General features: G+C 45.2%; 1 protein-coding gene across 5 annotated transcripts in view; it reads left to right on the top strand.

The window, feature by feature from the left end:
• Positions 1-27,830, top strand: part of Ntrk3 (neurotrophic receptor tyrosine kinase 3) — a 356,741-nt gene that overhangs the window by 80,760 nt on the left and 248,151 nt on the right. For all 5 annotated transcript variants that reach the window (XM_010621033.2, XM_010621034.3, XM_033761083.1 and 2 more), the window contains exon 4: positions 20,749-20,817. In XM_010621033.2, the coding sequence (XP_010619335.1) occupies positions 20,749-20,817 (69 nt within the window). The remainder of the gene's footprint in view (positions 1-20,748; positions 20,818-27,830) is intronic.

The raw sequence follows: 27,830 nt of genomic DNA, 5'->3' as shown, positions 1-27,830 counted from the left end.
GGAAAAAAAAAAAAAAAAAAAAAAAAAAAGCACTGCTTCTCAGCTTGAAGATCAAGTTATAAAGATTTTGTAAAGAATGTTGCTGATGCAAATGATGTCAGCCTCTTCCCCTGGTACAAGTTTCCCTAACATTTAAATATTGATGTTTTTATGCGTTAGAATCCTACAAAGTGGCTCATATGGCCCCTGTGGTCATAGGTGGTTTTCTGAGACATGAAAGCATTAATTCCCTCTAGGAACTTCCTCTGAGGTCCTTCTTTGCCCCAGGTAAAGGTGTAAGGGTGGCTTAAATTTAGGTGTTGGTTTTGAACAGGAGAGTTTGGTATGGGAGAGCAGGATGGAGTAGACAGTTACTGCACAGTGTGACAAAGATTTGGCTTCGTGGAAATAGTTAACAAAGACCTATGACACATCTTTGCAGAAGGGGAGGGATACAGCAGCAATAGCTTTCAAGGGGAAGACAGACACCCCCAAATCTAATAGTGTTGGAGAGAACCAGCAGCTGAAAGAGGCTTGCTGAGGGATTGATGAGGAACATTCAAAATAGAGGGGCTGTGTGCGTTATGTCTGGAGGTACCATGTGTTTATGAGGCTTCGGGTCAGTGGGACACACTAATCCTGACAGTATGACTCCCCACATTCTGCCCTCTGGCTGCAACATCAACGGTACAAAAGGGCTACAGTCTTTCCTTCCAAGAATGCAGCCTCCCACTTGGGTCCTGTGACCTGGACCTCTCCCCACTGAGCTGAGACAGCAGGGCTGTTCACATTGCAACAAGAGGGGATTCTGGGCTATAGGACACCACCACCCATTCCTCATTTGCTGCCACATGCATCTCCTGGTTGCCTGTGTGCCCCCTCCAGAAAGCTTTTGGTGCTTCTGTACTTGGGACCCAGTATGTCTCCCATACAAGTGTGCTAAGGGTCACAGCCTCCTCAGGGTCTCCCTGGAGCTGCCTTGCTCCACTCCATTCTGTATCAGTTTCCCATGGAACCTGCAAGGAGGCTTTTTAAGCCTCATAGCTTCATCCTCTTAAATGTGGCTATGATGGTTGTAGGATATAATCCAAGACCCTGTCTCTGTCTACCAGGCCAGTGTATGGCCCCCACAGAGTCCTAGCTGGGACAGCACAGTATGGGTATAGGAGCAATCCTAGTGTCTTTCATACACCTTCTGTGGTGCTTACTCTCTCTGCTTTGACCACACTGTGTCCCCAAACCCCCACATGCCAAGCCACCTCACCCTCAGGGCTTTTGTCTGTGCTATTCCTTCTGCTTGGAAGATTTACTCCAGCCCTGAGATGCCTTATTTAGTGCCCATTCTTTCTCAAGTATCTGGCTCAAGGTCAGTTGGGTAGAACCAAGGGCCAGAAGCATCCAGGGGGTTGGCCAAAGCTACAGGGCCGTGGGAAGTATGCATCTGTCTTTCAGGATGGAACAGCCTCCACAATGCTCACTGAACCTGTTGGCACACTGCCAGAACCTTGCAGACCAGCAGTACCTGTCCCATGAGGTGCCACAGGGGGTGGTCTCACCCCCACCCACCCCAGGGTCTTCCTCCCAGAGTGAATGTGCACCATCATCCTCTTGTTCTCACTTGCATCTGGTGAGCTCAGCTGTGCCAAAGCAGATAGCCCGCCCCTCCAGGTGCTCACCTCCACATGCTCACCATCCTTCTGCAGCCTCGGGAGCCTCTTTTGACACCAGGAAGAGTGGTGTTTGCTAAGAGCAACCTTGTGCTCCTTGTTTATTGTGAGGAAAAGAAAACAAATTAAGCCCTTGTAATTATACAGTCAGGCATGTTCTTAAATAAAGCTTAAGCAGTCAGAACTCCATTTAGAATATTAATAATTGCATTCCTGTGTCCCGAGTCCCAGCAGCTTTCTATTTTCCTACTCTTTCTGTCTTCTCCCATTGTCTTTATTAGGCATCCCCCTTGTCTTCTTCATTGGTCCTGGCTTTGCTTGTTCCTTAGCAATCTAGGGGAAACCCTAGCTTGCTGTGACCAATTAGTCTGGAAAGCCCTCACTGGTCTTTTTGGAGTTCATGAGCAGCACCTATTAATTGATTATTTCATTAGCAAATGTCCCATGAGTAGGGGGTTTTGCTAGGATATTCTTATGCTGTGCTGTCCCCCTCTCCTTTATATTGGTAAAGTAGTGAGAAATGGAATGATGCTGTGTCTGAGAACACTTCTGTTTGAGTTGATTAGAGCTGGACTCTATTCCCAGCCAGACATCTAAGCAACTATGAGACCTTGGTGAAGTCATTTCAGTCTCTGAGTTAAAATAAATCCATCTTCCTCTTAGGCTTGTTTAGTGACCTGGACAAGATAATGCATTTGAAGTCCTGGCACATAGCAAGTACCTTTCTTTTCTATAGCTCTAGATCATTCTCTGCACCAAAAGTTTAGGAGTTTATTTCCAATTTTCTGGACTCATACTGTAGTTGATGTGCCTCGAACATATGAGACACCTCTTAGGTCTCTCAAGGCAACCATGCAATGAAAACATGCATCTATTTGGAGCTCTGTGTGGGAACAAAGAATGGGAATGGAGTGGTGACAGTGTGGTGTGTTGATCTGAGAGTCTCTAACATACTTCTTCTTGTGATCAATGACCGGTTCCCTGAGCAGTATGCTGTTGTAATCAGCAAGGCTATAGTACTTCACAAACCACTTCTCAAAAGTGCTGTCTCATTTTATATGCAGTATAAAGATGAAGTAGTAATTACTATCATCCCTATTTTATTGGTGAAGAGATGGAGGGAGTGAATTTCACAAGGCCACATAACTAGGAGGAATAGGGTGCAAACTGGGACCCAAGTCTCAGACTCTTAAATTGTATGTGATTTCTGCTGCACTGGATTGTTTCTTAAATGATTGCCACCACCATCAGGGACACTCACTTGTTTTCTGGACTTCAGAGTTTTGATGCTGCTTCAAGACTTAATCATAGGTCATTTTCCACCTTACTCTTTCTTTTTAGTGTCCTTTCCTGTGACACAGAAAGCACATAACAACCTTGGGTTTACCAATGCTATTACGGTAGTTGGACCATTGCCAGAAACTAAGTGGAAAGCAGTTTGAAAACATGAAATGATTGTGTGGTTCATAATCTACATGAGGTGATTATAGGGATGGTACAGTGATGGGCTTGGGTAAATACAGGTGTCAGTTGCTTTGGACATGTCCCCTTGTGGCAGCACTGTGACTCGGGGTAGGGAAAGAATGGAAGTACTAAGGCAGGTCTTGGCCCAGGTGGGGCTGGGTTATTCAGTCCAGTAGAGAAGATAAAATTAGCTTTCTTAGGCTAGTGATGTCATTGTGTTGTCATTTGTTGGTTGGAGCTGATTGTACCAGGCAGAGAGATTCTTATATTCTGGGGATGTTGGGGAAGGATTCAGAAAGGACATGGGTCTTAAATTTGTCCTTGAAGGAATATTTGCAGTGCTTTTCAGTGCTATAAAGGGAGAGGGAGAAAAGGAATGTGCACACATGCAAACACACACACACACACACACACACACACACACACACACACTCACAAGTAAGCGGGGAACAAAGCCAAGAAAAAAAGAGAGAAATATTTATCACATTAATCTCTGTACTAGGAACTTTTCCAACAGTAATCCTGTTTGAATAACTGGAATTCTTCTTGTTTTACATTTGAGGACTCTGGGGCTCAGAAGGGTTACTTGCCCAAGGTCACACAGCTAGTAAAAATATAGATTTATATCCATCAATGTCTGCTCCAGAACTCATCTTATTTCTGTTGTATTGATGCAAAGCCTGTTCGCCTAAGCATGATCAAGAGCCCAACATTCTCGAAGGAATACTGAAAAAATGTTTATTTTTGGCAGGAAAGCTGATTGCTTACCCTCACTATTTTTGCTTACTCAATTCTTAAGCCTTCATGACCTACCTCCCAAGTCAACCTGGGATTCAGCACCATGGTCAGAGCCCTGGGCCTCCCTTCCCTGCTGGTTGCAGTGAGCTGTTAATGAGCTTCTCTGAGAGAGGTTTCCAGGCACTGGCCTTCTCCATTCTCCTTTCTAGCCTCATCACAGCTGCTGAAGGCTAACCTGTGTTCTCAAGTAAATGCTACCACCATGGCATGTGCAACAAGCTGAGCATATGTGGTGTAATTAAACCAGGTGGTCTGCTGCTGCTTGCCATCCACCTGGTGATAAGCAGACCTGGATGGAAGCAGGGGAGTGTATACTTTTCCCATCCTCAGGCTCAATCTAGAGCACAGCAGGGCTGTGATTTATGGTTCTGGTTGCCCTGAACTGGGCAATTGTCCAGGGTTGTGGGATTCTGAAGGGCTGTGAGCTGTGTTGGGTTCTTTCTTCTGGAACAGCCCTTCTGTGGTCATGGCTATTCTGTTTCTATTGCATGGGACCTAGAACAAATGGATTTGTAATGTATTTCCTCAAAGGAGGCAGAGGGGGCCAAACTGGGAATAACATAGCAGAGCTGGCTAAGTAATAGCACTCATGGGTTTGTCCCTTCATCACAATGTGCTTTCCTCATTTATAGCAGTTTTTTTACATGCATGGTACAAAACAGAGCCCCCGAGTAGAGATCAAGACAAGTTATGACTGGTGAACATGAGCAATCACACACACAGACACACACACAAACACACTGCAATCGAACGTACACACACACGTGCACATTACAGTGGAATGCTTACGGTGTGGATTGTGCAATTAGACACAATGTAGTCAGGCCCTATTTTAACATCACCAGCTTCTTGATCTTGAACTAGCTACCTAACCTCTAAGGCATGGATTCTTCATTTGTCAAATGAGAACAAATCATCATAATAAGAAGGACCATAAAATGTTGAGAAGATTCAATGGACTAATATCTTTAAAGCATATAGTAATTAGCTCCTAACAAGCACTCAATAAACATTGCTCATTATTTCAATTTATCAGAAAATTATTTCTGTATCACAATTTTTTTCAGTTTACTCACATGATTATTGCTAATAACTATGGAATAGTCCCCATAGCAGGGAAAATGATTAGCGAGTTAATTAATTGTTTGCACTTATGTACAAAGCTCAAGGTTTTAAATTAAGTGAAGGTCAGCCCTAGTAGTGTTGGTGTAAGAGAGAATTAGTTGAGTTTAGTGCCCTCATTGTAAGACTTGTGAAAATCAAGCCATTCTGGAAAATTTATCTACATGCTTTAATTTAGTAGTAATTGTGATCAAGGTGCAAACTTTGTGTGCTTTGTGGAAAGAACTGTAATAAGCAGAATCATATAGTTTACAAATTCTGGGGTTGGTGGTCATCCCTAAAAGAGCCGACCTTTGTATTCATATGCTCTTTTTTTCTGTATTTCTTCCTCTCATTTCTCTAAGTCTCAACTCAATGTGCTTTGTCTCTGTAGAAAAATACCCCCCACACTCACTTTACATTCATTTCTCAGCATGGGGGAAGGTGGGGAAAGGGACTGAAAGGGTTAGGGGTTGGCTCTGTATTCCACATATTCCACGTGCTATGAGAGTGCTTATCCTGGGCCTTCCTTAAAGTAGCCATGGATACTGCCAGGTCTCTGCAGGACAGAGGCCATGGGGAATAGGAATGAATGCTGCATTTCCCAAATATTTTGTACAATTGGACAACAGAAGCCAACTGCATATGCATGGTATAAATTATAGAAAGAAGTGGTGTAATGGCATTGTTTGGTGAATAAATTAAAGCCCTGACTCACGAGGGCAGTAACAGAAAAGTGTAATTAAAAGGAGAACAGAGATATTTTCAGGTGACACTGGAAGTGAGACAGAGATGGGCAGGGTGGGTGGAGAGGGCAGCAGGCTCCTTCCCAGGCTGTAGCTCTGAAGCAAGGAGGGCATGACTGCTCCTGGCAGTCAGGGAAGGTGAGAAAGGGGACCAACACTTCTGAAACCAAGAGCAGAGGGAGTGTTCTCTGGGAGAATGCTGTGGACACAAAGCCACATGGGCTTTAGAAGGGCGATACTGTCAGATCTTGAGCTGTGCAGCAGTGGGGAATAAGTTAGGGTGAGAGAAGTTCTGGTACAGACAGACAGGACCCTGGGATAAGGATGAGAGTGGGGTGGGGCTAGGTTTCCTTGGAGTCATTGGGTTCTGAGGATTGTCTTCAAGGATCTCTTCTATCTGCAGCTGCCCTTTCTTGCAAACAACACCCCATGATCTTCCCACTCTAAGGATCAGAGGGCACCTGTCCTGGGCCAGCTTCCATGAGGGCTGCAGGTAGGCATGGGAAGATTCAAATTTTGAGCCCAAAGTAATTCTGTTTTGGATGACAACATGCCTCTCCCAGATTCGTGTGGAAGAACATATTGCTATGGAGAGTCATGTCCTGTTCACCCATGCACTCAGTGTCTGGCATTTCCCAGCATGGAGTAGGCACCACGTTAGGATGTGCTGAACGAATGAGTGGAGACTGCCTTTCCATATAGAGAAACCAGGATGATACTGAACTTCATTTTGTTTTGAGAATTTGCTTTTCTCCTTTGTTCCCCGCTGCAATACAACAGCAGGGAGGATTGGCACACAGTAACACACCACAAATGGAGTGATCATATAAAACACTTTTGAAAGTGAAAGGAAAACTAACTTGATGGGATTCCAGAACAATAGAGATGAACTGGATAAGGCAGGATATTTGGTTACCCATCACTAGTACTTAATTGCATGAATTAATCTTGTATCCTTGGACTCATCTGGAGAAGAGTAAAGGTCTCTTTTTTGCTACATTACTTGCATTTATGCTTTATGCATGTATGCTTACTCAACCAACATTTACTGAGCACCTACTCTATACCATGTAGGTTATGAGACATCGGGTATTCAAAGAGTAAAGAGCCACATATTTACTCTTGGGATGCCCTTTGTCTAATAGGAAGCTACACAGTTGAGAGATGAGTTATTTGACAGTGTGACAAGTGCTAACGAAGGGTTAGGCGTGTGTGTTGGGGAACCAGCCTTGTGGAGGAAGTGGCCAGGAAGAGAGAGATCAGGGAGCCATGAGAGGATTGAGAATTTCTGGGAAGAGCCAGCCTGCCAAACAAGGCTGTCTAGGATACAGGGCTCATTTCAGGTAATACCACCATGACTAAAATATGCTAGGGATAGATGAAGACTAGGAAGGATGAGTCCTTTACTGTTGAGATGTTATGGACTAATGACCATCAGATGCAATATAATACAGTCCATCCGGGCTGTGAAATGAGAGCCTGTGGCGAGGCATGTACCCCAGACATGGGCAGTGTCTTCTTCAGCTGTTGACCCTGGCAAAGGCACTAGGTAGAAAGGGAGGCTTCCAGATACCCAACTAAAAGGGGCTTGGTGTAGTTCTTAAGGGCTGCTTACCCCATTGAACAATGTGGGATATCTCTCACTCTTTTGCTGATTTTTCTTTTTGCAAAAGAGCAAAGCCACTGGTCCCTGTTCTGGGCCAGCTCCATGCCTGGATATGGGGGGCTACAGAGTGACCACGGTGCTGGCCAAGGTGGCAGCTGTTGTGTGCAGAGTGGGAGGTCCTCAGGTCTCTCTGGTCTTCCCGGAAGTCTCAGGATGAGGAGAGAGCAGCTGGGTGGGCGTTGGTGGGTGCTGGGAGAAAGGAGACAGGAAGCCAGAGATGGAGGAGGAGGCTGGGGCTTTGCTTCAATAAGGCCCATCTGCCTCCCCATCCAGAGCTTTTGAATGTAATATTAAAATGTTCCTCATTATTTTCCTTGGATGAGTTTGCTATCCTGATGATATTAATTATTCTTAAAGGTCAATAGCGCTCTTTCGAATCCCCTTCTGTTCTATCATGTAATCAGTTAATTAATTGGAAACCATTTAGCAGCGTCTGCTGAGTGCGTTGTCTGGTGTGAGTTTTCTTGTTTTGTTGTTCCTGTGGTGATGATTCCCTCCACATGCCTGTTTCTTCCAAGGATTTGGGAACTTGAGCGTGGACTCCCCTTGTATTCCTCCCCCTCTTCTGGCTGGATCTCCCTTCGTTCACAGTTGGCTTTGGAGGTGTTATCTCATTGGCTTTTCTCTTTGTGAATCCTTACTAGTAACAGTCCATTTCCATTGAGCACCTTTCCTATGACTGGCACTGTGTGGGGCATCCTGTGTATTCTTTTACTTCATTCTTACCATCAGCTTCCCCCTGGCATGACAGCTGCCTATTTTCTGGGTCCTGAAAATGAATCGTTGCTGCATTCCTCACATGGTCCCATGACAGACTCTCCTGGTCGACCTAAGTCGAAGAGAAGGTCCCAGTCACCAATGGCGGTCACATGGCCTCCTGGCTTTCAGAAAGGAAGCAGACAGGGCCCAACCACAACTCTTCAAATCCCAGGGTCTGGCCTGGGAGTGAGAAGGCAGGAGAACAGCACTGTTCTGGGTCAAAGGCACTAAATGCCTTCAGGCAACTGCCAGAAAATCTATCTCTGTCTGCCTAATGTCACTGTACCTTTTGCCCTGGCACTGCTTCTCCTCCAAACTCCTGGGACTATACCTCAGCTGCTGAGCTAGGGGACCTCTTTAGAAGGGTGGCTCCCTCAGTGGCCCAGGCTCTTCCTACTTCCTTCTGTGGCCTGTCTCTTCCCTTGCCTACCTGACGGCACCCTCTCTTCCTTCCATGGCTGAGGTAATGTCTCCCCTGCCTGGCTTCTGGTTCCAATTTTGGGTTCCATTCATGGGTTCAGATGCATGGACTTTGGTCCTTCCCTTTCCTTTACTGGGGCCTAATGCCAGGTCTCTCTCTTTCTCTGGTTTATAGCTCCCCTTCCTCTTCTAGTCTCACCAGGCCTGGTGTTCCCCAAAGCCTATCTGCTGGTGGGAGTTCTGACTTGCATGGGGCAGGTGGCAGGGGAATGCAGATTCATCCTGAAAATGCCAAAGTCGCTTTGGGCAGCAAGATCTTTATTAGCTCCTTGGTAATCACTTTCCAGTGTGGTGACAGTGACTACTCTTCCTCAGACTGCCTAGCAGCCCCTCCCTATTGGGAGTCCTCCACCACATTTCAGAAGGGGGTTGCTAAGTCCCCTTTTTAGTTATAATAATGCCATTTGTGCCCTGAAACCTGTGCAGGGATGCTGTTCAGCTGACAGGTGCATCCTTCCATCTGGACACATGACCCTTTCATTTTCTCCTATGCTATGTCGTCCTACTTTTCAGGACTGAGGGATTTGATTGGAGCCAAAGTCAACTCATCTGGAAAATAAAATTTCACTAGATCAGTGGCTCTCTTAAGTGCAGTTCCCAAACCAGCAATATCCATATCACTCTGGGAGATGCTTAGAAATGCAAATTCTCCTCCTGACACTGAATCAGAAACTCCAGGAGGTGGATAGAGCTGGGTGACCCGGTTTTCACCAGCCTCCTGGTGACCCTGATGCAGGGTTGGAGGACCTCTCCCCAGATGTGTCCAAAGCCTGTGCTAACCCAAGCTCCCTGCAACCTCTGTCTTGAGGGAGGGATTGGATGCACAGTGGCCCACTCCAGTTTCCTTAGGAAGAGGCTCCAAGCTGCTTTCTGCTCCTGGTTTTATAGTTTTAAAGGCAGTCATAAGTTTTCCCTTAATGCAAAGGGTAGATAATAGAGCGTAGGCAGGTGCACGACTGTATGGAAAGGTAATTAACAGGAACACACTGCTTGCACCTGCTCAGTGTGATCCTAGGGTCCCTGGCGCTGACAGTTCCCTCCTGGGCAGCCTTACCAGCCAAGTCCCTCCTCCCTTCCACAGCCTTGGCTTTGCTTTCAGTCAGTAACTGTGGGAGTTCTTGATTCCCCCCCGCAGATTCTCTGCTTGCTGCGTGTTTGTTTTTCTCTTGTCAAGACAGCTACTGAGTAAAAAATGAGCACTTTGCCTCGGCCACATCCACACATCATTGCTTACATGTGGGCTTCTCTGGCTGGCACAGTCGGCTGCTCACCCACTGGTCTGTGCTCCATGTGGGTGGCAAAGCTGGGAGCACCTGCCCAGCAGCGCCTCCCTAGACTCCAGAGGGCCTACATGCTTTGAAGGCAGTTAGCTATTGGTTAATTTGCTTGAAAAGAAACTGTTAAGAAGCAAAATCCCTGAGAATAAACTCAATAACATTCAAGGTTTGATGTTAAGCAGACAGTGGAAAGAACCAGGAGGACTTGAAGGTTTCTTTTGTGGCCTGGAACTGGGATGGATGCTGAGTACAGGGTGAGGGATTCAGGGTCTCTAGGCCCTGCTCAAAGAGTGAGGGGCAGGCTGTGGCAGGCAGGGACCCCCAGTGCACACACCCCTGGGAGTAGGTGCTCCCTGTTGTCCCAAGTCATGGGTTTCTGTAGGTTCTCTGAGCTGATGCTTTGTTGCATTGAGTGAAGTGTGGAGTCGGACGGTCAGTCCTTGGCCCCAGCACTTATTCCTTGCTTGAGCCCATGTGGCCTTAGTGGTCACTACAGATGGGTTGATAAAAGCAGAGGACATGGAGTGACAATGACAGGATGCATTTGTCCAGTGCTTCTTCATCTCAGGTGCTGGACCCACTGCTCCTCACATCCCATTTGTTGTGTCCCATTGAATCCTCATTACTCAGAGGGATGTGCCTGTTTCTTATCCCCAGCTTACAGATGAGCACACTGAGGTCCAGCATGGTGAAGCAGCCTGTGCAGGTCACAGGGCATGGAGGGACTGCCACCCAAATCTTGTGATGCCAGGGGCCACAGCCTTATCTTCCAGCCCCACACAGGACCAGATTCACCTTGTAGCCTGGCATGGCCTGGAGGGGACATCTCCTCAGCTGCCCTGCTGTAAGGATATGGAAGCACTACTTCCAGTTGGATTATCTCGGAAGTTTATATGACCTCTGGGACCCACAGTTTCCTGTCTGCAGTCAGATCCTAGAACTCTTGTGTCCTGGCTCCAGGGTTAGGGAGACTCCCTCTCTTCAGGCTGGGCCTGTGTGGTTCTGGGAGCCCCTCTTCCCAGAGACGTGGTGCTGCTGATGCTGGTCAAAGCGGCCAGCTCTGGGATCACTGTGGCACATAGCCTCAGGCCTGGTCCTGCCCACCAGTCCTTTGTATTATGGTTGGGGTGCCCCAGGACATACAGGCCCTATGGAGGCAACACCAGGCTGCAGGCTGCAGTGGGATCGAATCCCAGTGGGCTAGGCACTGTCATCTACCATGCTAACTGGATGGACCAAGTGGGTGCTAGAGGCAGGATGGGGGAGGAGGCAGTGCAAGAATTCTCTCCACCATTCTGGTGGAGCTGGAATATGAGAACTGGTGGCGGCACGTGGGTCTGTGTGAGAGTACGAATCTGTGTGAGAATACAAATCTGTGTGAGAATGTATGTTTGTGCATAGCACAGTGTGGTGTGTGTGTGCATGAAGTGTTTAAATGTGTGTGTGTGTGTGTGTGTGTGTGTGTGTGTGTGTGTGTGGTGGGGTGGGGGTGCACTCTCCTTAGCACCTCTGGGAGAATTTGCCTGCTGCCCAGGGCTGTGTGAATTCAGGACATGGCGGTGGTCTTTGAAAGTGAGGGTGTTGGGACAGGCAGATGCCACACCCTGCAGGGTCTGGGGTTAGCGCTGTTGCTTAGTTTCTCCTCTGCTGTGTCCCCACCGACCTTCATTCTTGTGCTGTGGTTGCTGAGTAGGAAGAAGCACTTCCTTTCATTGTCCTCAGAACCTCAGGCTAGTTTCACTGAGTTTTGTGGGACTTCGCCTGACCTTGCTGAGGGCTTATTGAGCACCTTCTGAGTTCCAGGAGCTATAACTGCTATACACATTGAAGAGAGGTGGTTCTTTGCCTTTAGGAAAACCAGTATGGTGGGAGAGGCTGGCACACACAGAGCTGACTTTCAGAGCCAGCAGTCTGGGATATGGGCTATGGCCAAGGAACAGGAGAAAGGAAGAGGAAGAAAGAGGAGGGAGAGAAGATTTTGGTGTGGGAGGCATGAGACATCCTGGGAGAGGGCCAGTGACGTGTGCCTGCAAGGTGTAGCTGGGACAAGGCATGGAGCATGGAGAGAGTAGAAGGTGAACTGTGTAAAGACAGTGTAAAGACAGGGTGGCCAGCAGAGCAGGACCATCCTGCTCACGTGAGGTCCTTAGGGTTAGGTATGGGGTGGGATGAAGGAGAGGAAGAAGAATGGTACTGACTGTAGAGAAACAGGATGTTGAGTTATCTCAGGCAGGGACCTGAATTCCGTGGTGGAGGTTGGACTTGATTATGTGGCCAAGCTTTCAGGGAAGTCAGTTCCCTGGACCCAAATCACAAACCTCAGTCCATGCCTGGATTTAACAGATGGTTCAGAGCCATATTTTCCAAGATGGTAGCTTTTGGCCACTCTTAGATACTGAGTGCTGAAAATATGATCAGTCCACATTGAGATGTGCCGTGCGTGTAAAATACACATGGATTTCAAAGACTTGCTACAATACTCTGGTTTCTCTTCAGATTGTATAAATCTTTAGCCTCAAAGACTTGCTACAAAAACAAAAATAAAAGTAAAAAAGGAATGTGAAATATCTCGATGGATTTTTATAATGATTATATGTTGAATTAACAGTTTAGACATAGTGAGTTAAGTAAAATGTATTACTCTAATTAATTTTACTTCTTTACACTTTTAAAAATGAAAATAATAGAAAATTTCAAATGTATACATGGCTTTATATTCTACTTCTGTTGAAAAGTGCTAGTCTAGACTAGGGATTGCTGCCTCATTTTTTTCTGAGAAAGGTCACTTAGTAAATGAGTACAGTGGGCTTTGTGCTCATTTAACTTCTGTCATGATCATTCAGCTTTGCTCTTGTAATGTGTAAGGGATCTGTGTTACTTTCTCATGGCTGTGTAACAGATTAACACACACTTTGTGATGTTAACACAATGAAAAGTCATTTCATCTCTGAGGTTTAGAAGCCCAACATTGTCTCATGGGCCGTGATCAAGGTGTCAGCAGGACCTGTGAGAGCCAACCTGACTCCATCTTGTGCCTCAATGCCATTTTATACTTGTGTTTGGACAAAGTGCTTGTGCTTAGACAAAGCACCCAAAACTACCACATCCTGTTTGACAGTAAACTTACTGCAGTTGCAGGATTTTTTTAGCTCACCTAGTGTGTGAAACTTCTTTGTGTTCCCCCACCCCACTAACCTGGCATGGTTCTGCTTCTGTAAGATTCTGCTTGCTCTCCCCTGAGCATTCCCCAACTGAAAGCATGATTTAAAAGGAGAAATCAAACAGCTTCCCATTGCTGAGGAAACTTTCTGGGCACAAGCCCCTCTCAGCTGCTGGCTGTAATAAATGGGCTCAAATCTGGCACAGAGTGTGGCACATCTGTATTGTATTGGATTGGATTGTTCTAACTTGCTCATCAATAACAGGCCGTGTTCTGTTCTGGATGCTCTCATGGGAGCCCATTTCCCTGCTTCTTCCTGCTTCTGGAGCCTGTATTTGTTCCTTGGCTTGCAGCCCCCTCCTCCATCTTCAAGACCAGCAACTTTGCATCTCTGTGTCCTGTCTTTGCTAGTCACATCTCTCTCCAACTTCCTCTTCCACTGTTGAGGGCTTGTGGCTATTGGGACCACTAGATACTTTAGGATAATTTTCCCTTGTCATGGCTCATACCCTCAGTGGGCTCTGCAGAGTCCCTTTTTGAAAATTAACATATCCACAGATTCTGGAGATTAGGATGTGGATATCTTTGGGATGACCTAATTGTCCTGGAACATGGCCATAGACTATCATGTAGATGACTGGGCTTGGCTATATTCTAATAAAACTACAAAATTAAACCACTGGCCTTGAGCTTGCTGACCCCTGGGCTGGGCCACTCTTTCCTTTTGTATGTTAGGCAAGGTAATGTTTTTGCTAGGTGCTCCATAGGGAAGGTTCTGTGATCCATTAAATTCGAGAAATGCAATGATCTTTCTCTTAGTTAAGTCTCTAAGAAGTTCTGCAGTGGATAAGCCTGGTTAATTTTTCTTAGCACAACATTTTTCAACCCTGTGATATTTTTCACCTGTGAGCAAGCTGCAGGAGTGGATTCCCAGAAATACACCTTGGGAAAGCCTGGCATGGCCCAGCACAGGGCCTTTTGGAGAAGACTGCCTCCAGTCTCCTCATCTAAGGTTATGACACCAGTCACGTCACTTGAGATTTGATTAGAGAAAGCATTTTGGCTTCATTAAAGTTCATTAAATGAGCCATCCAGTGCAATTTAGCTGAATAAAAGTGGTTCAAATGACTTTAACCCCCACCCCATTTTACAGCAATTTAATTGAGGGAAAAGCAAATATATCAATGATGTAGAAAAATGTTTCTTGGCTTTCAAAAGGGGGAGGTTGGGAGGCAGCACCTGCTTCCTTGTCTCAGTACCGGATTTTAGGGGGTTGGCAGCAGGCTGTTGTGATAAGATGGCACGGTCTTCCCTTGTGCTTCACTCCTTTGTAACAAACTACAAGGTTAGTGTCACAGCAGGGACCTTTCCTTCTGCTTTTTAGGAATTTCACCAGCACCACAATATAGCAAGGCAGGAGAGGGGCTGGATCTCCAAGATTACTATGGTCTGAAAGATTGTGTGCCTCAAAATTCACATCTTGAAATCTTCACCCTCAAGATGATGACACTAGGAGATGGGACTTTTGGGAAGAGATTGGGTCATGAGGGTGGGACTGCCACAAACAAGGAATTAATGCCCTTACAAAAGAAGCCCAAGAGATACCCTTTATCTTTGTTACTCTGGGAGGTTAGGGAAAAAGACACCTGTCTCCGAGGAAGCTGCCTTCATTAGACACTGAATCTGCATCCCCTGAAATTTGGACTTTTCAAGAACCCACAGAAGGGTGAGAAATAAATTTCTTTTATTCGTAAGTCAGTTAGTCTATGATATTTTGGCATAGCAGCCAGGATGGATTAAGACTATAAGAAACAAGGTCTTTCAATAAAAAATATAAACAAGAGAGTGTCTCCATTTTGGACTCTAGTCCACTTTTGGCATCCCCTTCTGAGCACGCTAAGGAGAAATGTGGGGAAAACAGTTACAAACCAAAGATAGCTTATGGACAGCCAAGGACTTTCTGTACCCTACTGCTCTTCCTTCCCCTCAAAAACCCTTCAGATTTCCCCCACCCACTCCTTTGCACCTTTTAAACTAGCCAATCAGAAAAGATTGCTAACCTTCAACCTGGCTAATGGAAAAATGGTCAAGTGTTTCTACTTCCTTAGGGATAAAGGGGGCAACCCTCCTTTGTCCTGAATGTCTGCCACTTCATTGCTGGGTATGTGTGTGCCCTCCTGCAGGAGTAAAAACTTGTGTTGTCAAGATCTTTTGCCCAGGTTCTGTGTGCATTCTTTTCAGCATTGACAGTTTGAGTCTTGGGGCTTGTTTCCAATAAGACAAAGACCAAAAAAGGTATCTCTTTAATGGAGGGAAAAAAAGAATCATGCAGGCAAATAGCTGAAGAGTTAGATTGTAAGGAAGGGGGATGTGCACCTTACAAAATGCTGCCTTTGTGCAGAAAAGAAGTGAGATTTGCATTGTGATGGCTCCAGCCAGCCTGGGAGCCTAGGGGAAGGGGAGCGGGGTTTCCACAGCTGACAGTCACAGGAGAAGGAGGAGCAGTGGCCTTCAGCAGCTGCAGATAACCCTCCAGGAGAAGCTGGTACAGTAGCATTCATCTTTGGGTGAAGCCTAGAACATTCCTAGTTCTCTGCTTTCTCCTTTGATGATCCTTTGCAAGAGGAGACTGGAGCATACTCAGGGGCTGCACAGGAGACAGGTTCAGGTTGGATCTTAGCAGCTGGAACTTGAGTGGAAGCCTTGTTCACTGGAGCTACCATGCACAGACAGAAAGGGAATGAAAGGAAACCATGGCCTGCTGTCTTTCAGGGGTCACAGTAGGGCAGTCTGCCTGGCTGTCAGGGCTCGGGGCAAAGGAAGGGCTGAGAATAGATATATTCATTTGGTCTGGCTGCCATAACTGCCACAGACTGAGTGGGTTCAACAATAGATATTCATTTCTTCACAGTTCTGGAGATTAGAAGTTCAAGGTTAAGGTGTCGGTAGGTTTGGTTCTTTTGAGGCTTCTCTTCTTGGCCTGTACATGGCTGTTTCTTCCTGTGTCTCCCTGGTCTTCCCTCTGTGCCCAAACTTCCTCTTCTGAAAAGGACAGTGGTCAAATTGTACTATGGCCCATCCTAATGATCTCATTTGATCTTAATCACCTCCTTAAAAGCCCTATCTCCAAGGGCAGTAACATTCTAAGGTACCAGAGGTTAGGATTTCAACATATCAATTTAGGAGGAGACATTGTAAACAGTGACAACAGAAGAAAAACCCAAGCACAGGGGCCAAGGAGAGGCAGAGGTGGTGCCCTATCTCCAAGGGCAGTAACATTCTAAGGTACCAGAGGTTAGGATTTCAACATATCAATTTTGGAGGAGGACACATTGTAAACAGTGACAACAGAAGAAAAACCCAAGCACAGGGGCCAAGGAGAGGCAGAGGTGATATGAGCATCCAGAAGTGGGGGTGGAGACAGCTAAAAGGGCCAGTAGTGCTGATGTGAACAGGTAGGATGCTGGCTGAGCAGTACATGGATGGTCTACCAGACAGGTGCGCTGGGCACTTGCCCCCAACAACTTACATACTTGTATCCTCAGACATTCCTGTCCACAGGTTCTGCCTCTGCCAATAAAGAAAGTGCTTCCACCTTTGGATCCACTCTTAACCTGGGAACTCCACAAAGCCTTGCCTCTTCCAGATCATTGTGTGGATGGGGCTCCTCATCTCTTATCCCCCAGAAGGTATAATATGTTTAGGGCAAGAGGAGAGCTCATCTGGATTGTTTCTCTTGGTAACTGAGCACATCTCACTGACCCTGCCTTAGGGCAATAGGCTTCTGGGATAAAGGGTGACATCTTGCTGATCATAGTGCTCTGTGCTCCACCTGTAGTCAGGTGGTCCCTTAGGAAGATCAAGGGGCTGTTCTCCCTACAGAGCTTTCTTTCTCCCAGTCTGAAGGAGGTTGCCTGATGATCCCTTTTCACAGCAGGATTAAGCAGGATGTGCTGTCGCAACCTCATCACTCCTTAAGGCCTGGAGTTTGGCCATATGCATGTCTGGCTCCTTGTTCCCAGAGCATCCCATAGCCACATCATCATCGTTTATTACCTCTGGACCCCTGAGTCTGGCTGTGAGAGAGCCATTTGTTCAGGACAAAATTAATGGCTTTGTTTGGGAGTCTCAGATGAGAGATGGAGGGGCGATGTCATGGAGCTTGATTTTGGGAGAGAGTTTGATGTATCATCTCATAAAATCTTGCTCACCAAATTAATTCAGTGGTCACTTGCTAGTGACCCAAGCTAAAGTCAGAGATGGGTGATAATGGTCAGGAGGCTGCCATGGGATGCAGAGGCAGGATGCCTCTTAATTAAATGCTTGTCTGATGAGCAAGGTAACCAGTTCATCAATAACCTGTGACAGCTGAAGGCAGGTGAGGCACCAGCAGGAAGGAAAATTGGGCCAGTGAATTCCAAATGGGTCTATTAAAGCCCTGTGACTCAGCTTCCCCATTTATCCTGCATCATGAAAATATGTAAATGTGTAAAAGGGCAGAATGGCCAGAGGTGTACCCTGCTAGTTTTGTGGGGTGCATATTTGCCTTACTTCTTGTCCTTTCTGTACAAGTTTCTTCCTGGTGCTGGGTGTTGCTGTTCTGTTTCTCTGGCAAGGCACTGTGTACAGTTGCACAGGTTGCACACACTGTAATCCTCCCTAAATTCTTTCAGTAGTAGTAGTAGTAGTAGTAGAGTGTGTGTGTGTGTGTGTGTGTGTGTGTGTGTGTGTGTGTGTGCATGTGCGCGCAGAGGACGGAGCACAGTAGTGGCCACTCCATTTGGATTCTAAGAGCTGAATGAATCTGTGGAACCTTTCTCCTTCAGGTGGAGCTTGGTGGGAGGAAGGAGGATGAGATGGGTAGGAGATGAAGCCACCCTGGGGAAAGCATCTCCCTTTTACCAGGTATCCTACCTCCACCTCCTTTAACTTGTAATAAGGAGGAGATGATGCTATTTCTTATTCTTTATTTGCCCAGAATGCTTGTTATTTTCTTTCTTTCAGAATCCAATTTTCTCTTGACATTTCTGCCTAATGTAGCAAAGCATGACCTTTGGGAGAGGACATTGCTGGCAGCCGGCTCTGCCTGGGGCCCCCTGCTGCTCCTCCCTCATATGTGTCACCTGGACATCTCCTGTCAACCCCCTCCCATTGCTTTTGCCTTACCAGGGGCTATGCCCCAGGACCCCTTACACCTGGGGTTTTGGGCTGTGGAGTCCCTATAGGATGCTGCTGTTCAGCTTTAGACCAGGGGATTTTGTTCAAGGGAACTAAAGGCAGAGGTAAGCTGTCTTTCCCAAGTTCTGTTCCTTTGTAGATATGGAAATCTTTAGACCAGGGGATTTTGTTCAAGGGAACTAAAGGCAGAGGTAAGCTGTCTTTCCCAAGTTCTGTTGGGATTCCTTTGTAGATATGGAAATCTGGGGCTTGTCCAATAATGCAGCTATACATAACTGGCAAATCAAATAATAGAGGAAATAATTGCTACCTGGATGATTCAACTCTCACATTGTTCTACACATCATAAAGGCTGCTGGCAACAGAGATTCAGAGAGTGGTTTGTTGTCCTTGACCTTAAGTTCTGGGCTGCCAGTCTAGTAGCTAGGGAGGGGCAGTGACTGAGAGGTGTGTGCTGGGCCCTCTGTGTAATCCCTTAAAGTAGGAGACAGCTTGTCCAATGATGTCCTTCATGGGTCATCAGTAAATGCTTCTATCACCCTTTCTCTCTGATGAGTGGGGATTAGCAGAACTTTGCAGGAATGAGAATTGTGAGGAAGTTTACAGGAATGTGGTCACCAGGGTTTGTGGGAAGCAGAGCATGATGGGTGGCTTAGGTTTGTAGCTTTAATGAGCGCATCTATCACACCAGGGTGTTTGGCCTTGCAGAGGAGAAGTGGGTGAGTGCTTGGAGTCATCATAGGCTAGCCAGAACCTAACCAGTTCACGCTAATGTAGGACCCAACCAACTTGCTATGGACAGACTGGGAAGGTTGAGTATGTGAAGGGGATACCCTCACATAGCCTCACATACCCTCAAGGGAGCCCCATAGGTTGCTCTTATATTCGAATATCTGTTCTTGTTATGAGCTGAGTATACACTCTCTCTAGGTGAACTTCAGTCCTGTGTAGTCAACAGACTGGTTTCCTTCATGACTTCTGTGTGATCTTTTGGGAGTCTTCATTATCTCATTAGGTGGCTTTACCACTCACTTGATGCCTTAATTTCCTTACCCTCCTCTCCCAGATCTCATCCAGTTCTGATAGCTTCATTTCCAACACTTATCTTTAATCCATCCACCCTTCCCTTTGAAACACTGTAGCAGCCACCTAATTGTCCTGCCACCTTCTGGCTATCCTTTCAATTAAAAATATGGTAATTAGATCATGTCACTTCCCCATTAAAAATCCCCCGATGCCTTCCCATCACTCTTTAAAATAAAACCCAGTCTTCTTTCAGGAGCACAAGTCCCTGAGTGCAGCACAAATCCCTCTCCCACTTAGCCCAAAGCACTGGCCTGTCCTCCCTCCTGTCTAGTCCCCTTTTGACTTGGATTCCACCTGGGCCTTTGCATTCACTGCCTCCACTGCCCAAGCTTCTCCCTGACACTCAGCTTGTTCTCCAGTTTGTCTCAGGTATCATATTACCTTCTCAGAAGGCACTTTCCTCAGCATCTATCTGAAGTCACTTCCTCCCACACCAGTTACTCACGTAGTACACACCTTGTACTTTTCTTCTTGCTTACTCACTTGTAACTTATCTTCCTCCTCCATGGTCTGCCCCATCACTCCTCAGCATAGCCTATGATTCCACTCAAATAATATCTTCTCTAGAAGGCATCTAAATATAGGTGCATGTGTAAGCAGATGCATGAGCATAAACAAGAGTCTGTGTTTGCATTTATTACCTACCTGTTTAATAGACACAAGCACATGCACACTGATGTGTGTGGAAAGATTTTTACCTAAACAATGTCAGGCTACTACCCATGTCCATTCCCATCAACAGATGAGAACATTTTTCCTCGGTGTCACTTCTGCCAATGACTAACTGCTGCCTTTAAGGGCTGTCATCCCATCAAAAGTTGTTTGTTGAGGCTGGCAAAGTAATAACCGTGGGTGTGCTTCTTCTTGTATTTGGGAGACTGACGGCTGCTCCTTTCCCCTGTACATCCTAATGAGAACAATTAAATAGCCATTAGGAGGAAAACAGACATGTGAATAAAAAGCTGATGTCTTGATCTCATGAATGTGCATATTTTCTAGGGAAGGTTAGCTAGAAGGAGTTGTAGTTGAACTGTAGTTTTTCCCAATGTAGTGTTAAGGATATTTAGATGTTAAGGTACCCTCAGCTATCTCGGTCCTGCTAGAGAGGGATAGCTTCAGAAGGCTCCTTGAACTTTTGTTCAAGATCATGAGGGAATAACCAAGAGGATTTTATTGCTTCCTTGATTTTTAAGACTGTGCCCTAAAAAGACTTGACTTCTCTCAAAACCTGATCTGTGGCCTCAACTACCAAAAGATGATAAATAAAAAAAATAATGGGAAGAGCAACAAAGCTAGGTTTCAGTGAAATGACCAGGCTCACTATGGAGAATAATATTGATGCTTGATCTGTCCTTTACCTCTCCTTTTTTTTTTGTTAATCTTGCAGAAACCTATCAAGTAACCGACTCACAACGCTCTCGTGGCAGCTCTTCCAGACGCTGAGTCTTCGGGAATTGTAAGTTTGGATTTGACAGCTGAGCAGGTGATAAAGTGGTGTTAATGGTTGGGTGGCAAAAACTGGTGAGCCTTGAAGCTGCCTGAAGGCTGGATGCACACTGAGAGACTGCTTGGGTTGGATGACCTCAAGTGTACCATGTTCAGTGAGGGGGTACTTTGATTTCTGATGCTCTTTCTGTGCACACTGTATGTCAGAAGACAGAATCTCATCTCTTGTCAGGGCTCAGTTTTGTGATTTGCAGGTAATTAGATATAACAGTATTAATATTTATAGTAAAGACTATACATCAATTTATAAGTGATATCCATGCTATATAACTTTATAGATTATGAGATATGCTCTCATTAGATTTATCACCATAAGAGTAATGGGAGATACTCTGCATTTTATGGGTGAGAACAACGAGCCCCAGAAAGGCATTCAAAACTCAGCCATGATTGCATTGGTAGGGACTAGTGGAGCCAGTGCTTGAATCCAGGCCTGAGGGCTTTAGATTGTGTCTTTTTCAGCACTGATGACCTCCAGTCAGCTATTTTGGCTTGAGTGTAGGCATTCTGGGAGCTGGTGGGAGGTGAGATACATTGATTTAATCTTCATGGGAACTGCTTAGCCTTGCTGTATTCCAAGGCTAATGAATGCATCCCTACCCTGGCCAGCCATTTTGTGCAAACAAATGTTGCCTAGATGAATAGAATTCGTGACCACTGCTGGAAAAAATAACTCATGTTGATGTATGAGTCATTTGGTCATCTCTGTGCATGAAGGACAGCATATTATGTTGAGGAAATAAATCAAGGAATAAATTGAAAAGGAATTGAGGCATGGATGAAGTGAAGGAGTCGGGCTTTCAGAGATGCTGCACATGTGTTCCTTTTTATTTGGTGGCTCTGATTCAGATTCACCAAATGCAGCTTACTTTATTGTTTTCTTTATCAAGAAACAACGACCTTGGACCTCTGCCTAGGCTATTGGCCTTGCAACGTATGCTCACTTCACCTGGAAAGACCTTAGTCATGATCTTTTGTGTTTGGACCAGCTGGTAGGAACGAGAATATTTATTCCAGGGTCCCAAAAGCTATCACCCCATGACAACTTCGTGTACTGTCCTTCTCCACATGGACCTAGTGCCCATAGGATGCATCAAAAAGCCACTCCAGGGATAGAATGGACAAAGCGCGTCTCTTTCAAAGTGTTGGGATTTTAGGATAATACTGCTGTGGGTTGATTTCCATTCTTATGATTGTGCCCCTCCCACCAGGGTTCTACTCTGGTATGAGTACAACAGGCATTGCCATCAGAGTTCTTAGTCACTTATGGCTGAGATCCAGGTAGACACCAATAAAAACTCCTACACAAGTTGGGAAAAAGGTTTATAAAATACCAAAAATAGACTGTGGTACAGGAATCTAAATGTCATACTGTTACACTTTCTGTGTTGTATTCATCCACATCTTTGTAAGTGGAAAAGATGTTAGAAGTAAAGTAATATGACCATTGTAATTATTACTCACACTGATTTCTGAGCTCTTCCTCTGTGCCAGGCAGTGTTCCAGGTAATCTGTTAAATTATGTGTGTTATTTAATTTAATCCTCATGACAATTCTGTAAGGTAGGAATTATTACTATCACTTCACCCTGAAAGACACTGAAATGTTTATCAAAGTTAAGTATCTTCTTTAAGGACATCCTTAAATGATACTACATAAATTGAAAACATTGACCACTATGTTCAACTGACTCCCAGCTATTTTTAATCTTTCCCCAAGGCAGGAATCTATTCTAACAGTGACATTCCAAAATTGCATGGCTGGTTCTTTCCTAAGTTATTCTTGAACCAATTGGTGGCCCCAAGGACCTCTCTTTCTTGGCTTTTATCTCCTTCTCCTGGGATGCTGCCCCTTCATCAAGGGAGGCCAGGGGCAGTGTCCCTTCAGGGGATATCTCTGGGATCTGTTGGTAGCTGAGTTATTGAGAAAAAGTTCAGTGTTTCTTTTAAGAAATCGTTGGATGTGAAATCAATGGTGTGCTACCCTGGTGAACTGTTTCGTAGAGATTTAGAAACAGTTGTTCTATGGATGTATATTTAAAGAAAATGTCAGATTTCTCCCAGAGGATCATGGGATTCTGCATTCATCTTTACCTGGGATCCATACACCGGTGAGCTAGATGTAACTTGTGGAAAAATGAAGACATTCCTTCCAGTGTGAGTCAGCACATGAATGCCATCATGTCCATAGAGTATTTTATTTCTGTCATATTGTTAAATAAGAAAAAATTATATTGAAGAATAAGAAAGTCCCCCTCTAAGGGCAGTTGCCCTGTAGAAGTTTTTTTTTTTCTTTTATGTTGAAAGCATTGAATGTTGAGAGTGGAAAATTTATCTTCTGGCTGGAGGGGCTGTGCATTGGCTTTTAGCTGTGGCTATGATTAAAATCCAAACAATCCCAGTTCCTGGCAAATGGAAGAGAGGGTAATATTTTCTTGTCTGACTCTTGATTAGTCCACATGGTGCCATCTGCCATGAGCTATCCAAATTGCCAGGGTCTGCTTGTTGGCTGGGGTCTTTGGGAATGGGTTGGGTATTTTCTGGAAGAAAGAATTTGGACCTTGGTGAAGAGAGAGTTCAGCATGCAGTGGCAGTCAGGAAAGTCATAAACCAGAAGTATGAGGTTTCTATCTCCAGGAACAGAAGGATAAATAAGGTGTTTGTTACTTTCTTAGCATATTTCCTTCCCCCTTTTAGGATCTCTGCTACACCTTCAAACAGCTCTTCTCCACTAGACAATCCATTCTTGATATCAGAATTGATGCTGCTGAGACTCCCCATTAGAAGGGCTCAATATCTACTACATTTCCAGTAGGACAGGAAAAGGGAGAGGTACATATTAAGTACCTAATGTGTACAAGGAGCTGTCTCATTTTTGGAACAGTCCCACAGGGAAGCATCATTATAACCATTTTTACAAATGAAGGATTTGAGGCATGGCTAAATTAAACAATTAGACCTTAATCACATGGCTGGTAAATGGTAAATCTGGGGATTAGCATTATGATGTTTGGCATTATCATCATTCAGGTCTACTGTTTCCAATGACCCTGCTCTTTCCCTGACCCAACCCAGAAACACACCCTACAGTACTCTGCCTCTCCTTCTAGAAGACAAGATGACAGCTCTCCTGAATGGAATCATAGGTTTAAAAAATAAGTTAGCCATCTCAGAGCCTTGCCATATATCAAGACCCATCCCTTGCTTTTTCATTTACTTTTGTGGGGAGGATGTCTTGGCAGGTACCTGTTTCACCGATTCCTGTCAATCCAGGTGGTATTTCTCTCACTGAACAAACTGGGAACACCTCTCAAGACTTGGTCTGGAATAGCCAGTATGCTTTCCATGGCATACATGTGAAGGAATCTGGCTTGGCATTGAACAATAATCTCAAAAGTTTTTGGTCATGACAAGATTTCTTTCTTTTTTTCTTGACAATAAGACTAGAACTATCTGTCTAAAAATCAGAGCAAGAATTGGAGAGGTAAAGAACAAATCAGGAAGAGAGGAAGCTTGGATTCTGAATCCCATGTCACCATTTTGCAATGCAAGAGGTGCCAAAGGACTTTAGCCCAGCGTAGAAGCCCTCTGGAAATACCCTAAGGATCATTTGTACATTTCAAACCGGGTTCCCTTAATACTCTGCATGCACAGAACAGACATGATTAAAATAGATTGGAATATTTCATTTTTTAAAGCAAAATGATAATTACTTCTTATATAATTTTTAGATTTAATCAACTTGGTAAAATATTAACTCAGACTCAGATGAGTTTGGGCTGACCCTGGCACTTTCCTTCTCTTAGTCTTGGCTGTGACCACTTTGAAAGCTCTCAGAGAAGTCACTAAACAATCATATTAATAGCAGTATTACTATAATAATAATAATTTCTGGCCTCTTTAAGGCTCCCTTTTAACTCACAAAGCATTTAACATGTATTATTGCTAATTCTCTCAATCACTTTATGAAGAAGGAATGTCAAATGCAGTCATCCCCATTTTATGGAACCCTGGAGAATTAAGTTACTTGCAGTTTCCTAGGTCTCCTGTAACAAATCACCACGAATTTGGTGGCTAAACACAACAGAAAATGATCTCTCCCTGTTCTGGAGACCATAAGTCTGAAATCAGGACATCAGCATGGCCATCTTAAAGGTTCTAGGGAAGAATCTTTCCTTGTCTTTTCCAGCTTCTGGTGGCTGGTGGTGTTCTTTGGTTTGGAAGAGCTTTGCTCTTGTCTCTGCCTCAGTCTCCTTGTCTTTTACCCTCCATTCTCTTATGAGAACCCAAGTTGTTGAGCTTAGGTCTCATTCAGAATCCAGGATGACCTCATTCTTTGATCTTTACCTTGATTCCTTCCAAAAACGGTCACATTCATAGGAACCGGAGCAAGGATTCATGTACATCTTTTTGGAGGACACAGTTTCACTCATTATATTTGCTCACTGTGATACAGTTGGCTCAACTCAGATCTTCAGTTTATGTATTTTTTGTACACCTGCCTGTTATCTTGGGGAGGCCTGGTCTGCCTCCTATACTCTGTGATAGAGGTACTGCCCTTGCTGATTTGGGTCCCCTTTCCACTTTCCACCACTGGGCCCTAGGATTGCCACTGGCAGTGCTGATGCTGTGGAGGGAAGAAGAAAACCATCCAAGTGGTGACTGCAGGGAAATCAATGTTTTCTGAACACCCAGCCATGGCTTGGCTGTACTGCAAAGTACTTGCATGCCCAAGCCCCACTGGCAGGGGCCTGAGTTAATCTGTGGGAAGCCCTAGGGTCCTGCGATTAGGCCCTGGGCCAGCTTGGGGGCAAGGGCTGGGTATTGGTTAGCTTTGCCCTGAAGCAGTTGCTGCTCTATTATTCATGGGGCCTTCTGTATTATTAAAGGGGCTCAGAGAGCCAGGCTTCAGGTCTTGCAAGTCAGCCTGGAAGCTCTTGGCTGAAGGCTCCTCTGCTGGAACCCTGATTTGATGGGAAATGGGCACTAGAATGGACATCACTTAGACCTAAGAGTTGTCTGTCTCTGCTTCTTGCCTACCTTGCAGACCCTCTCTTGTCTGGATTGTGGATTGGCTCAGTGGAATGCCCAGGATGCCACTGTTTTAAGCCTCAAAATACATTCTGCTAGGTGTGTGATTTGTCCTGCAAGGAGACAGTGCAGAAGAGTGGAGAAGTCCTTAAGATTCTTTGGGCATTTCCCGGAGACTCTGGGTTGCAGCAAAGCACCAGTTCTCAAAGTGCATTCCTTTGCTGGACTGCGGCCTGAGGGAAAGGATGGAAGGAAACTAGCAGAGCCTGCCAGCATCTTTGGTGTAGGCAAATATCCTACCTAATTCTCCTCCCGGCCTCAGGATACTTTTAGGTAATGGTTGCCTTCGAGACTTGCTGGGACACACTACAGTGCCTGGCTCCACGGCTCCATCATGAGGCAGGATTATGTCATGTGTTGTGTGGTATCTCTGCCAAGCCCCTCACTTGTCTAGCCTTTTTAACCCAGGTGAATAATCTGTATTTTTACACCTACTTAATAATGAATGGCCACATCTTGTCAAGCAAGCATCTGGGAAAAACCAGGCTGACCTGGATCAGTTCACACATATTCAAGCATCGGGACCCTTGGTGTCATCCAACAAGGCCGCCAGGCCTGTCCTTGCAGCCGCTATAACAGCAGGATCCAAACACTCTGGCCCCACAGTCCTCCCTTTTCCACACCTTGAGTGGTGAACTTGACTTTCTGCTGTCCTAAGGAAGCCCTCAGAGGTCCCCTTCCTTCCTGTGCTTCCTCCTTGTGAGGGCTCAGTGAAGCAATATGTGGAAGACATTTGGCATGGGTCGGCACTATGGCAAGGTGATGCAGATATTATTACCCTGTTATTTCCCTATGACTTTCTTCTTCTTTCTGTCCCAGGTCTTATCCACACAGGCATCTTGCTTAACCTGGAGTCAAATACCTCCATGGCTTTGTGGCTCATCTTTCCCTTTCCTGCTCTGGAAACTTGATCTCTCCCTTCCCTCCCTGCTCCCTTGTCTTAGTTATTTTTACTCCCATTGCTGAGACAAAATGTCTGATACTTGAGGTTAAAGGGAAAAAGGTTTATTTTAGTTCACAGTTTATAGAGGGTTCAGTCCATAATTGGCTGGCTCCAAGGCAGGGTGGCTTGGTAGACAGGCATTGCAGATGAGAAACAGTTCATGGCAGGCAGAAGGTAGCAAAGCAAACAAGCAAGGGATGAGACAAGCCTTTTTCTGTCCCTTCTATTGTATCCAAGCTGCTAGGATGATGGCAGAGTGAAACCAATCAGTGGACTGATTTAGTAATCACTCGCCCTTAATCCTAGCAATGGACCATGAATCAATCACACACTCTAGATTCAGCCACCTCTGAAAAAGCCCCACCTATGACTATATGAGGCTTTTTGGGGATATCTAGACAAAAGCCATAACAATCAGCCAGTGTATGTTTCACTTCCTCCTTTGATTCTTGCTTTCTGCTTTCTCTCAAAGACAGTTCTCTCTGCCACTGCTTTTCTCATCTTTCATGTTTCATTTTTTGCTTTTCCCTTTTCTCTTCCTTTTCCATTGTCCATTGTTTCTTCTGCCTCCAACGAAATGCCAATCATATCTTATGTTTCTTAGATTTTTCTCCTCCTTCTCCCTAGTTCTTACCACTCTACTGTAGGCCCTTATTTAGTGGGAAGTAGTTCTCAACTGTGGTCCAGGTCACTTGGGGATTCCCAATACCCTTTCAGGGAGAACGTAAGCAGAATCTGTTTTTGTGACAGCACTCAGATATCAGTTGCATTTTCTACACTCAGGAGGGTACAGTGGAGTTTTCTAGAGACGCATGGCATGTGATGACATCATGGTCCTGGTGACTCATGAAAATTATGCTAATGTAGTCTAGCGTTTTAAATTTTTCTCATTTTTAATTTCTAATATGGTAAATAGTAAAAAATATAAGT

Source organism: Fukomys damarensis, unplaced genomic scaffold (genome assembly GCF_012274545.1).
Source record: "Fukomys damarensis isolate Sample0158 unplaced genomic scaffold, DMR_v1.0_HiC HiC_scaffold_7, whole genome shotgun sequence".
NCBI classification, from domain to species: Eukaryota; Metazoa; Chordata; class Mammalia; order Rodentia; family Bathyergidae; genus Fukomys; species Fukomys damarensis.
Note: the sequence above shows the minus strand (reverse complement) of the source record. Positions and strands in the feature narration are given on the sequence as shown.